The 12,137-nt window shown below is 43.1% G+C and overlaps 1 protein-coding gene across 8 annotated transcripts in view; it reads left to right on the top strand.

Annotated features, from left to right (window-relative positions):
* Nucleotides 1–11,866, top strand: part of gapvd1 (GTPase activating protein and VPS9 domains 1) — a 40,024-nt gene extending 28,158 nt beyond the window's left edge. For 4 of the 8 annotated variants that reach the window (XM_031849187.1, XM_031849188.1, XM_031849191.1 and 1 more), the window contains 16 exons: nt 928–1,062; nt 1,629–1,748; nt 2,106–2,183; nt 2,960–3,306; nt 3,476–3,563; nt 4,382–4,414; nt 5,090–5,161; nt 5,259–5,387; nt 5,494–5,620; nt 5,733–5,845; nt 6,548–6,707; nt 6,832–7,019; nt 7,496–7,709; nt 8,117–8,189; nt 8,281–8,478; nt 8,792–11,866. In XM_031849187.1, the coding sequence (XP_031705047.1) occupies nt 928–1,062; nt 1,629–1,748; nt 2,106–2,183; nt 2,960–3,306; nt 3,476–3,563; nt 4,382–4,414; nt 5,090–5,161; nt 5,259–5,387; nt 5,494–5,620; nt 5,733–5,845; nt 6,548–6,707; nt 6,832–7,019; nt 7,496–7,709; nt 8,117–8,189; nt 8,281–8,478; nt 8,792–8,932 (2,216 nt within the window). In that variant the 3' untranslated portion in view covers nt 8,933–11,866. The remainder of the gene's footprint in view (nt 1–927; nt 1,063–1,628; nt 1,749–2,105; nt 2,184–2,959; nt 3,307–3,475; nt 3,564–4,381; nt 4,415–5,089; nt 5,162–5,258; nt 5,388–5,493; nt 5,621–5,732; nt 5,846–6,547; nt 6,708–6,831; nt 7,020–7,495; nt 7,710–8,116; nt 8,190–8,280; nt 8,479–8,791) is intronic. The other 4 variants (XM_031849190.1, XM_031849193.1, XM_031849194.1 and 1 more) reach the window with 3 other exon arrangements.
* Nucleotides 11,867–12,137: the final 271 nt, after the last annotated feature.

The raw sequence follows: 12,137 nt of genomic DNA on the forward strand, positions 1-12,137 counted from the left end.
GCACCTGTGGTGGAGCAGTGGGGGAGGGAAGCACCTGCAGCTGTCCTCAGTCAGTTTACATGGTGTCAGTTTTTCATCTGGCTAGACTTGGCATTGAATTTCTCCATGGCTGGTGTTTATGTATTGTTATGACAATAGTCACACAGGTTATCAGTTTACGTCAGTCAGTGCAAATCCAAATGCATATACAATGTTATAAATCGTAGATTGTCTGTTCTTTCAAATAGAACATTCAGTCCCAACCTGTTATTAATGAGAAATTATGTGCTTAAGTCCCCCTTTTTAAAAACCTGTGTTTTGGGAAAATCAATAGTGCTTTTATTAACAGCGTTAAGTGTTTCTTTCAAAACCCTGGGCCTTATGTTAATTGAGGTAGTACAGCATTCCAATATGTGCAGAAATGACATGCATGAGTGTCTTGATTGCTTTTTGTTCCGTTTGCTACCCCTGTTCTGCTCGGTAATAGCGCGATCGGAGGCTTGCTTGGAGTACAACGCTTGTTTCATGGCTAGGCAGCAGAAAACTACACTCTGAAGAGCACTTCACCAGCACATTATTACTAACGAGCATGCAAATGAGTACTGCTGTTAGTATGTAGCCTCTGGGTTCCACCCAACAGCTCCATTGGGTAGCCAAAGAATTGGCCGTACTAGGTTTATGGTTTGGTTTGGCTGTTATAAGACACGATAATGTATGCTTTGTTTGATTTCATGCATATGTGCACACTTGGTTTCCCAATGATCGTAACAGAGGGGGGGGGGGGGTTTGGAGAGGGAGAGAATGACCATCGTCTGCTGCAAACTGCCAAGTTTCTTTTTAAATTCATCCACACTTCAAGTTAGAAAATTGCGCACTCTTTTCTTAGTCTTTTGTTTTTTAAATAAATGTATATACATTTTTTCTTTCCTTTTTTGGGTCTACTTCCAGAAGCCCCAGACCTGAAACAGGAGGAGCGTCTGCAGGAGCTGGAGAGCTGCTCGGGGGTTGGCAGTACCTCTGATGACACGGAGGTCAGAGAAGTCAGCTCGAGACCTAGCACACCAGGCCTCAGTGTGGTCTCAGGTATAAATCTAATCTCCACTCGCCCCCATCTTCACTCCCACTCCTATCAGTTCTTTTTTTATTTTTTATTTTAGTCCCTTTTGTTTTTCTTAAATTGACGACTGGTTAAATACACGTTCGCACCCTCCTTGAGTCTGTGTAGAGCAATCATGTTGTTAACCAGTGTAATGGGACAGTGTGTTTTTTTTCTTCTGGATGGCACTGGTTATTGCTGGTTTGTCTTTTCCGTGGGCTCAGGTGGACGTGCTATGTTAACACGCATGAAGTAGTATCCTAGATTAAGAAGCCAGCGGTGGTGATCGTGCCTCAGCTCACAGGAAAACATCCCGCGGGATCTGGCCAATAGATAGTCTGCATCTCATGATCACTCTTATCTGTATCTTTCCCCTTACCCATGGGAGCTTACGCTACCAATTTGGAGTTCCCAGTGGGTTCCTATCTGAGAGAGAGCATACTGAATAGTAAAGAGAAAAAAATATCCTCTTTTGTTTGAGAAACATTGAACATGCAGGTTCTGTTTTTGACAAGTCAAAGTATTTTACTGTACTTGTTTTTCCCTGATGCAGGCATCAGTGCAACCTCGGAAGACATCCCCAACAAGATCGAGGACCTGCGGTCAGAGTGCAGCTCAGACTTTGGAGGGAAGGACTCTGTGACCAGTCCAGATGGGGAGGAGTCAGGCCACGGTAGGAGAGTGCCACATTCCCGCTAGGCTAGCTAAGCCATCAGCTCAGTGTCTATCTGGTCTAAGCAGCATCAGTCAGAGCTATCAATCCCTGTCACTTGAACAGCTGCCACCAAGCTAAATCACTGTTTTAGTTCTCAGCCACTGTAATTGTCATAAAAGTTAAAGTCGGATCATCTTTGTTATTCTGACAAAGAATATCTAACTAGATAATAGCCTGGGGGAATCACCAGGCTATTATCTTTTTAACTAAATGTTTGAAGCGATTTTTAAAAATAACAGTAATGTGCATTTGTATATCAGTGGTTAATTTAGTAAATGCTCTTAATTGTCTCATATACTGTTGTGGTTTTTACAGGAGGACACCATCTGACATCTCCACCATCACAGACCGATTCCTTACTGGCCATGTTCGATCCCCTCTCCTCCGCTGAAGGTAATTTGCAATCCCAGAATGCTCTACAGCCAATCAGAGCTAGAAATGAGTATCATTAAATCCCTGTCCTAATGTCGCGGGCTCACAGAACAGCTTGAGCTCCATGGAATTAACCAAAAGAATGCCTGTGCCCCTCACACACAATATGACCAATTGCTGGTCATATTACAAGTGCAAATTAAATGTCATGTAATTTGGCCCATTTAGCATCCCAAATTATTCTCCACAGTCTGTTACTGTGCATTTTGTTTGTAGTGCCGGTGGATATTGTGTGGGAGAGGAATGGTCGTGGCTTTGTGTCTATGGCAAGGTGAAGGCATGACAGGTTGAGAGACCTCACCCCAGGCTCTTTGGCACTGTCCCCTTGTCCCACTGTGCTCATGGCACGAGGCTGCCATTGGAAGCCTTTCAGGAGAGAGAGTCTACCCTTGGAACAGGTGGCCTACCTATACCTAGGGCTCATCTCCCACTAACTCTCTTTAGCACTCTCCCCCACTTTTGAGGTGTTTTTTTTTGTAATGTTTAGCCACTATTCTGAAGCGAGTGAGATTCTGTGGTACAGAACAACAATCCTCTCAGTGAACCTACTTGTAGAATTTCATTGGTATATTTAAGGATGTAAAAACTATTTCGGGAAGTCTTTGTGGAGTTTGTTCTGTAAGTAAAGATTAAAGAGAATGCAAATATACAATGTGCACTGGGATATTTAAATATTATCCATTTTCTTTTTTCCTCTCAAATTTTCTCAACCTTTTTTTTCTCTTCTATTACTTCAGGCTCCTCCACTGGAACAATAGTGAGGCCCAAAGTGCACTACGCTAGGCCCCCTCACCCTCCTCCTGATCCTCCCATCCCTGAAGCCAGTGCCCTGGGGCAGGATATGCGCCACTCTCTCTTCACGCCCCACTGCCTGGCCCAGGCTGAGCTGGAGCACACCAAGCAGCGCCACTCCTTCCCGGACAGGCTGGTACGTAGCCGCAGCTCTGACATTGTGTGCCCAGGCCGCCGGCCCACAAGTGACCCCGGCCTTAACCGGCGGGTAGCGGTTGAAGAGCGCGACCCTGCCGGGGCCTTCGCCTTAGGACCGTCCTCGTCCCCCAGCAAGGACTCCCTGAAAGGAGAGGTAACCAGTTACAGAGGCACTCTTAGCTATTGACAGGGACAGTCGTGTTTTTACTAGCGCTGCTGAGGAACAGTTTTAAATTCATTAAATAGGGACTTTTTTAGTGATTGTCGTGTGTAATAATGTCCCTGCTATTGTCTAAGTGTATCTTGGTCATTTCTATCCAAAGGTTGAGGACAGGAAAGACAGTGATGACGAGAAGTCTGATCGCAACAGGCCATGGTGGAAGAAGCGTTTTGTGTCAGCCATTCCCAAAGGTAAGGTAACGAAACACTCGGTCATTTTAGGCATGCTCTCTTTTCTACACTTTAAAAGGAACTTTTATACATTTAAAAGCAATCTGTTTGATTGCAGCGCTCCTTTTGTTTTTTTTTTTGTTGCGGGGAAAAAAAGTTCTCTTAATCACAACGGACAGGAAATATCACACTTTAAAGAGCAGAGCAAAAAGCAATTTATAATGTGGGAAAGAGAATGATGATCCATATTGTCCACTCCATTTCTGAGGCTCCAGTTGGAAAATCATGTTTATTGTTGTTTGAAGTTACCTCAGAGACGTGTCCAGTCCTTTTTCTCTCGCGTCTCACTGGCTGTAGATTTATATAGACTTTTCAAAGCTAATCAGTCATCTGAGGAGCGTTGGCCGTGTAGATTGTATGGCTGTAGCCCTCCCAGCAGTGCTGTCAGCCAGCGGCTAATGGTCATTAGATGGACCTTTCTGTCATCAGCACTGATAGATGACGCATCTCTTGTTGCAGTTCTACTCTATAACCGTCCCTCATACATCTGTCTGGGAAATAATGAGCTGTGCCCACACAGACTGGCTGCTTATTACTCTTTGAGATAATGATGTTTGCTAAGTAAACTGATAAATGAAATTGATATTCATAAAATGGAGGACTGTGTTCACATGGAAAAGTAAAGAGCCATGAACTTCTAAACCACCAATCTCCAGCCAAGCCTCTGTAGAGTCCACTGTGTTGTCCTGTTGCTCTGCATGGTGACGCACAGGTCAGTCGTCCAGCAGAGCGGCAGCCCGTGTGTGAAAGGCCAACCCTGTCTGTTGTGTTCCTCACAGTGCTGTATTGGACGGCTGAGAGTGATGTCCCAGGTAACGCTTCCACGCTGTCATCATTGAGCTAGCTTTACTGCTGGAGCCAGCGGCTGCGTACCCATGCTGCTTTGTAGATGTCGCCTTAGAGCTGTGATGTGACATGGTTGTAGCCTGAGTTCACACTCCCACACTCCCTCATTCCTGCATTTGTTTTATCACCACTTTTTATTTTTTGTTTTGCTAGTATGTTACCATTTTACCGTATGGAGAATACAGAATATCAATACAGATACTCCACCCAGTGTTTCCTCTGTGTGTGTGTGTGTGTGCGTGTGTGTCATCAAATTGTAGAACCTGTGTCTCTCGTTTGTCCTGTTTGCACCGTAGTGTTATAGGATAAGCATCAGTGGGTCTATTTCCATCTATATCGACTGGACTTTTTATGATGACTTGCATTAGACCTTTGTGATATTCTGCTATGAAACGATGGTTTAATTTACCATTTCAATATTATTTTGCTTTGATGTTGGTTAAGTTCTACTTTATACTTTTTCTGGTAATGTATGATACCATACATCGTCCTACATTGAGATTTTTTTGTCTCAATACAAACCATGAAAAACCCTCAAAGATTGACCAAAGTGGCTGTCAGCAGGCAACTCATGACCAGCTTGTCATCCGGCGATAGTGAAAGTGGTGTCAACTCACTAATCACATGTCTCTCCTCTACAGCTCCGATAGCTGCATTTCGGAAAAGAGACAAGCATGACAAAGACGACGTTGCCCCAGAGCGTGTCCCACAAGGTCTGTGCTGGTTTGGTTCCCTAATCAGGGACAAAATAAAGATATCTATTACGGTGGTTTCATTTTAATTCATCTTTTATGTTGGTGGGTTCATCAGATGACCCGTTGCCCAGACATAGCTCTCAAGCTCAGGCAGCTGAAGACATTCTGGACAAGTACAGGAACATCAAGAGGACCAGCCCGAGCGATGGAGCCACAGGTGGAGCTTCTTATGACGGTACAGGAGGTCAGGAAAGACACTTGTTTTTTTTCTATATCCGTATGTATACTGCACACTGCACACTTGCAGAAGATACAGTGAATAAACTACCTGCTTTTGTTCATGTTTACAGATCTTTGTGTGGAGGAAAGCGTGCATGACTCTCCTAGAGAAGACACACTTCAGAACATTTCCGCTGATGACCTCCCAGACTCAGCCAGCCAGACAGCACAGCAGCACGACTCCAAGTTCTCTTTCAGGTCAGAAAACCACAAAACCCGATTCATAATCCATTACTCAACAACTACTTTACTTAACATATATTCTTAGCCATTGCGGTGAGATTTTTTGTTTTGTTTTTGTGTCTTTCAGTGATGCAAAGAAGAAGTTGAGGTTGGCTTTGTGTTCTGCAGACTCAGTGGCTCTGCCCATCATGGCTCTTACAACCACACGAAATGGGCTGCCTGACCACATGGACTGTGAAGGTAGCCATTCCCTAGATCGATCCTGTACCAGTGCTGCTGTAGGGACTAATAACTGGTGATAGCATACAAACTGATCATGCAGCACAATCCATTAAATACATGCGAAGAGTCAGAGAGTGTATTCATTTAGAGCTGTTATAGTTGGTGCTATCTACTAGACTTTGGGTGTCTTTGTCAAGCTCCTCCACAGGGAGAAGGGTACAAGCCTTTAATGTTGGCAAGCATCCAACCTGCTGAAAGTGTCCTTAAGCAAGGCACCTTGTCTGAACCACTTTCACCTTCTGACCCGCCTTCCAGGATTTGGGGCAAGGTTGAAAGAGTGGGGGACGTTAAAAGAGAAACTCCATATGGTGTCAGTAAAATATCACATTATTAAACCATCCTACTACTTATATCCTGCATTAATATTGGTTCAACATGTTATCAGAAAGACACCAGTATGCTGATGCTGCACAAAACAAAGCTTTTCACACAGCAGTTCTGCAGGGCACCACTTTCACATTCAGAGCAGGCGCAATCAAGGGACATCCTAGGAAATGCTCAACAGTAAAACCATAAGACTCCCATCTTTGCAGCCATCAGTCACATTGTCATGTAGAGGCAAGCAGGTTGATCAGATTACAGCAGCCAGCCGTTCCTTTGTGAGCGGCGAGCAGTGTCGTCTAATGCTGTCTCCCTGTCGTCGTCCTCTCTCTCGCTCAGACAATGAGATCGTCTGCTTCCTGAAGATCCAGCTAGCAGAGGCCATCAACCTTCAGGATAAGAACCAGATGGCCCAGATCCAGGAGACAACGCGCTGTGTCACCCGCTTCGACGCACGTACCTGCAGGAAGCTGCTGGCTGCCATTGCAGAGGATTACAGGTAACTGTGGAGGACCGGAGAGTCACTCGTGGCACCCCATGGGTTTTTCATAATGTGATGTTTTACTAAGAAAGAGCCAGCAATACAGTGGCAATAATAGAATACAAATGTCTGTTTCCTTTAGAAAGCGGGCCCCATACATAGCTTATCTAACCAGGTGTCGTCAGGGCCTGCAGACCTCTCAGGCCCACCTGGAGAGGCTCCTCCAGAGGGTGCTGAGAGACAAGGAGGTGGCTAACCGCTACTTCACCACCGTGTGTGTCCGGCTCCTTGTTGAGCACATGGAGTCCAAGATGCTTGACTTCATTAAAGGTATCTCCACATGTTTTACAGCAGATGGACAGATGGACTTGTTGTGAACTTCAGCTGGCAGAGAGTAGAGACAATCCTGACCTTCCTGCCGTCCTATTTTCTGCCATTTCTGGCCTATTACACATGATTTACAATGCTTTTTTCCCCAATTCCACTCCTTTAACAACCAAAAACAGGCGGTGGTGACCCTTACAGGATATTTAAATATATAGGCCAACTCTGAAGTGGGAGATATGATGGAAGGATTGTTGTCTACCTTTTAAGTTTGACAATGTAATTATAGCTAATATGAAGTGACTCTACATTTGGCCAGAACTATTAGTAGAGATTGGTTCCGATCATCACTTCATGTATTTATTTATAGATATGCCCGTACACAACATCACTTTCAAGCTCGACTTGAAACAATCCAGAGCAGAGGCTGCAGCTACGTCCTGCGCTGGTGTTACATCTGTTGTTTCTCTGCTCCCCTCCAGCGTTCCAGGGGTGCACAGCATCGGATGATAAGACGGCAGCAGTGGAGGATTTTCTGCGCTACTTGTACGGCGCCATGGCCCGTGATGCCATTTGGCAGTACGCTAGCGAGGACCAGCTGCAGGATGCCCAGATGGCTATTGAGCGCTACGTTATGAACCGCATCTTCAAACTGGCCTTCTACCCCAACCAGGATGGAGATATTCTCAGAGACCAGTGAGTAGCTGCAATGACACCAGTGCCTCACAGTCACACTAGGCAGCACTCCAAAAATACATTTTGTGTTCTTTACGATGAGATTTAGGTTTTAAATCTTCATAAAATAATAAATTAGCTGGTCAGGCCTATTTCATTGAGCAACAACATATAGTAAAGATGATGTTATAAACCTAGAAAAACCTTAAAAGCTCATTTTAGCTGCCAACATTTACTACCAAGCCAGGATGCTTTGTTTGTGCATTTTTCTGAAGAGTTGAAGCCACTTAATCAATCAGTAGACAACCAGTGAGCAAGATAAACTCAAATAAGCCGGTTAATATTGAGATTGATATGTTGCACTGTTGGATTGAGCAGAATGTGCGCTCTCTCTGTTGTCATGTACTTACTTGTTTTGTCTCACACAGGCTTTTCCATGAACATATCCAGCGGCTCACAAAAGTTGTGACGGCCAATCATAAAGCTCTTCAAATCCCAGAGGTATTTTCATGGTGATCACTTCTATTCATGTGTGGAGAAGGATAAAAACGTATTAGTCATTGTTTTTTTTTTTTTACTTTTGTGTTTCCAGGTTTATCTGAAGGAGGCTCCCTGGCCCTCTGCACAGTCTGAGATAAGGACCATCAATGCATACAAGACGCCACGAGACAAAGTCCAGTGTATACTGCGCATGTGTTCCACCATCATGAACCTCCTCAGTCTGGCCAATGAGGACTCCGTCCCTGGAGCGGATGACTTTGTCCCTGTGCTTGTCTTTGTCCTCATTAGGGTGAGTCTGCTCTTACTGCTACACACTTTGTTAACAGCACAGTCAGCACTAAGCTGCATCTTCCAACAAACTCTTTCTTTGACCTTCAGTATTGATGACTTATTGACTGATTTTTGGAAATGAAGAATAATCATCAGAAAATGATTTCTGAAATGACTGCATTGTAACTCCATGCATCATAAAGACTGCTATCCGCTAACCTGTGTGTATATATTTTACATAGCAACATGTTTATGATTGCAATCCGTACGGCGTTGCGTGAGGTTCTTTCAGCGGCTAATGTGGGCCCATCCCTACATCTCCTCCCCTCCAGGCAAACCCGCCCTGCCTGCTGTCCACCGTTCAGTACATCAATAATTTCTATGCCAGCCGGCTGAGTGGGGAGGAGTGCTATTGGTGGATGCAGTTCACCGCGGCGGTGGAATTCATTAAGACCATCGACGATCGCAAGTGAAGCAGAACAGCCACCTGTATGGGCAGACTGCGGGGGAAGGAGCCGGGAGACTTGGAGACTTCCCAACCAACTGCTCCCTCTGCACAGCTTATAAAACCTGGCCCTCAGCCTGCTCTTTATTTGTATAGCTTGTACATAGCCAGAGACGTTGAAAGAGTACAAAATATATATTACTGTATGTATGTGAACAAATCCAGGTTTTAGCCGTGCTGAAAAAAACGGCCTTGGGGAAAAATTGGCAAGATGTTAACTCTGAACCTGATTTGGATTTTTTTTTTTTTTTTTTTTTTTTTTTTTTTTGTCTCTTCAATCATATTTCACGTTTGGGGTCTGTATTAGGAATTTTATAAATATACAATTATCAATATGACATTAAATCAATCTAAAAGATAATCCTATATAAAGGGACCAGACTTCCTTGATGTGATCACTGATCTTTTTATTCCCCCCTGAGTGAGAGGGAAGGGCTTCCAATTAAATTACAATATAATGTTCATTAAAGGCATTGTAACGTGGGGATTTACAGTGCGTGGTAGTTACTGATAGGATTTAGCGACTCGCAAAACTGAAATCAATTCACAATAATCATACTACTCACAAGGTAAGTGCATCAAACAAGTAGGGCAGCTGTTTCAATGAATTGTTTACTTCATCTTATTCCCAAAAAAACAAGTGTGTCAGTGACAATTTGGACATAAGGGCCTACATATTTATATGAAATAAAATGTATTTATTTCTGTAAATCTATTTAATGCTTTTGTTTATCTAATTTAAAGAGGGAAAAAAAAAAAGAAAATGCATATCATGCCCATTCAAGATGTCTGAGGCAAGTGGTGTAATTATGAAATGCTTGAGTTAGGCACCTTAGCAATGAGTAGGCTGGGGATTATGATACAGGGTCAACTTATTCAGAGTAGTGGTGGCATTTATGGAAAATTGTGCCTTTTTTGCTGTTGGGCGCTCTGTCAGGTAGTTATTTTTGACTTTTTTTAACCCAGCATAGGCATTATCCCCCCCCCAACACACACACTCCAATGGGCCAACCACGTCTCACTGAGAAACCTTTGTCCAGGGGGCATCTCCACATCACTGATTGTCATGGCTTAGTCCCTTTAATGCAGCTGAATCTGAACAAATATCCCCTTTGGTGTTGTGGAGCCTACCTCAGAGTTGAAGCCAATGAGCCTGATTACGACTGTCCTGTATTGGTTGTCAACAGAGTACTGGATCATTTTTGCACGGGTAAGAAATAGTAAAGCGGTGAGGGAAAGGGAGGAAAGGTTGGCTACTGACCTGCTGTGATGCTTGTTGTGTTCACATCACCCTTAATCAACACAAGCCTTTGTTAGCGAACAAAGACATGAGACTGAGATGCCACATGTGACACGGCCAGACTAGTAAACTATTGGATATTAGCTCTCTACCTCCTCACAAGTTCAAGAAAGGGACTCGTGCTTATGTGCACTTCTATTTCTTTTCTTTTTTCTCCCCAATTTGGCATGCTGTGATATCCCAGAATCATTGTATAGTACAAGCATGTCTTTAATTATCCAGAAATGACAAACTCCTCTCTCTTGAAATCCTCTGCTTCATTTTTGTGCACAGACGTGCCACATGTATTATAGATTTCGATGATCCTTTACTTTTCACGTTAATTGACCCGACAGCACAATACACAGTAGGATAGAAGAGCAAATAATGATTTTATTTTATTTTTCAGTTTATGCTAAAAGTGGTTGTTGTAGTACGTGAGCGTGGTTTCTATGTAGTGAGTGTGTGTGCGGTGATCGTCTGATTGGTTGACCCTCTGCCTCCTCTTGCATGAAGTCATTGAATGGTCTGTACATTCTCCATCATGATGAACAGTAGAATAGAGTTAGTGTCTGCCACAGGCCAGTAATTGAACCTGCAAGAGGATGCAAAGCTTCTGTGTCTGTGATACTTGCATATCAAAACTCGATTAATTTTGCACAAAACAGATGTTTGCCTGAAAAAAATTGAAAGGGAGCAGTGCATTTTGAGATGTCATTACTTCTGGCCTTTACAGTCATTTAACATTAAGATACGACTAGAATAAAGTTTGATAGCTGAGTTAAGCACCTGACTGTGAATATTTCAAGCTTCCACGTGTATAGGCAACATCACAAATGCATTTTTTTTTTTTTTTATATCTGTCTACAGTAGCGCATACACCAGATTTGTATGTGCAGTATGCTTCCTTGCAGAGTCTCTGTAATCAATTTGATGAGAGAACCATGCACTGGAAAATCAAGTTGCAGGTTGCATCTATACTAATTAGGTTTATGTGATGTCACTTTAATTGGAAATGCATACTGCACAAATGTGATGAAATTATTTGGACCTGGCTTGCGTTTCAGTGTTTCCTCAGATAGCCGGTCGCAGACAGCTACAGTTGACCCCGGTAAAGAAACTGATCAAAACCCCAGATTATTTACCACAAATATGCACACGGCCGTGATAGCAACTGTAATTTCAGCTCCGATTGTATGCAAACCACTGGGCGGTCGTGTCAAGTGTACGGACTAAAGAGTTGGTCTGTTCTTCAAAGCTTTACTGCTCTGCTCCCTGTGCAATTGAGTTGAAAAGCTGAGCAGAGAGAAAAAAAACAGTTTTACATCTAATTTTACATTTAATTGTAAGCTTGCACAACTACGACATGCGGGGAAAGCCGGTTTGTCTTTACTGTGATTAATGCATTATGTAATTCTTTAAAAACAATAAAAAAAAGCAGAAGTTTTTTTTTTGTTTTGTTGTGACTCTTGCAATACATTTCCACTGCAGGGGGGAAAATGTCGTACCTATTGTACACAACGGTGTTTCATTATTCTGAGGCTTCTTGGGACAGTTGTAGGTACAGTTGTGTGAAAAAGTGTTTGCCCCCTTCCTGATTTCTTATTTTTTTGCATGTTTGTTTCAGATCATCAAACAAATTTAAATATTAGACAAAGATAACGCAAGTAAACACAAAATGCAGTTTTTAAATGAAGGTTTTTATTATTAAGGGGGAAAAAAATCCAAACCTACATGGCCCTGTGTGAAAAAGTGATTGCCCCCCCCCCCCTGTTAAAACATTAATTAACTGTTTATCACATCTTTGGAATGCTGAGTTCAATTTCTCTAGCCACACCCAGGCCTGATTACTGCCACACCTGTTCTCAATCAAGAAATCACTTAAATTGGACCT

The sequence above is a fragment of the Anarrhichthys ocellatus genome, unplaced genomic scaffold, assembly GCF_004355925.1.
Source record: "Anarrhichthys ocellatus isolate YVR2014 unplaced genomic scaffold, GSC_Weel_1.0 scaffold9, whole genome shotgun sequence".
NCBI lineage: Eukaryota > Metazoa > Chordata > Actinopteri > Perciformes > Anarhichadidae > Anarrhichthys > Anarrhichthys ocellatus.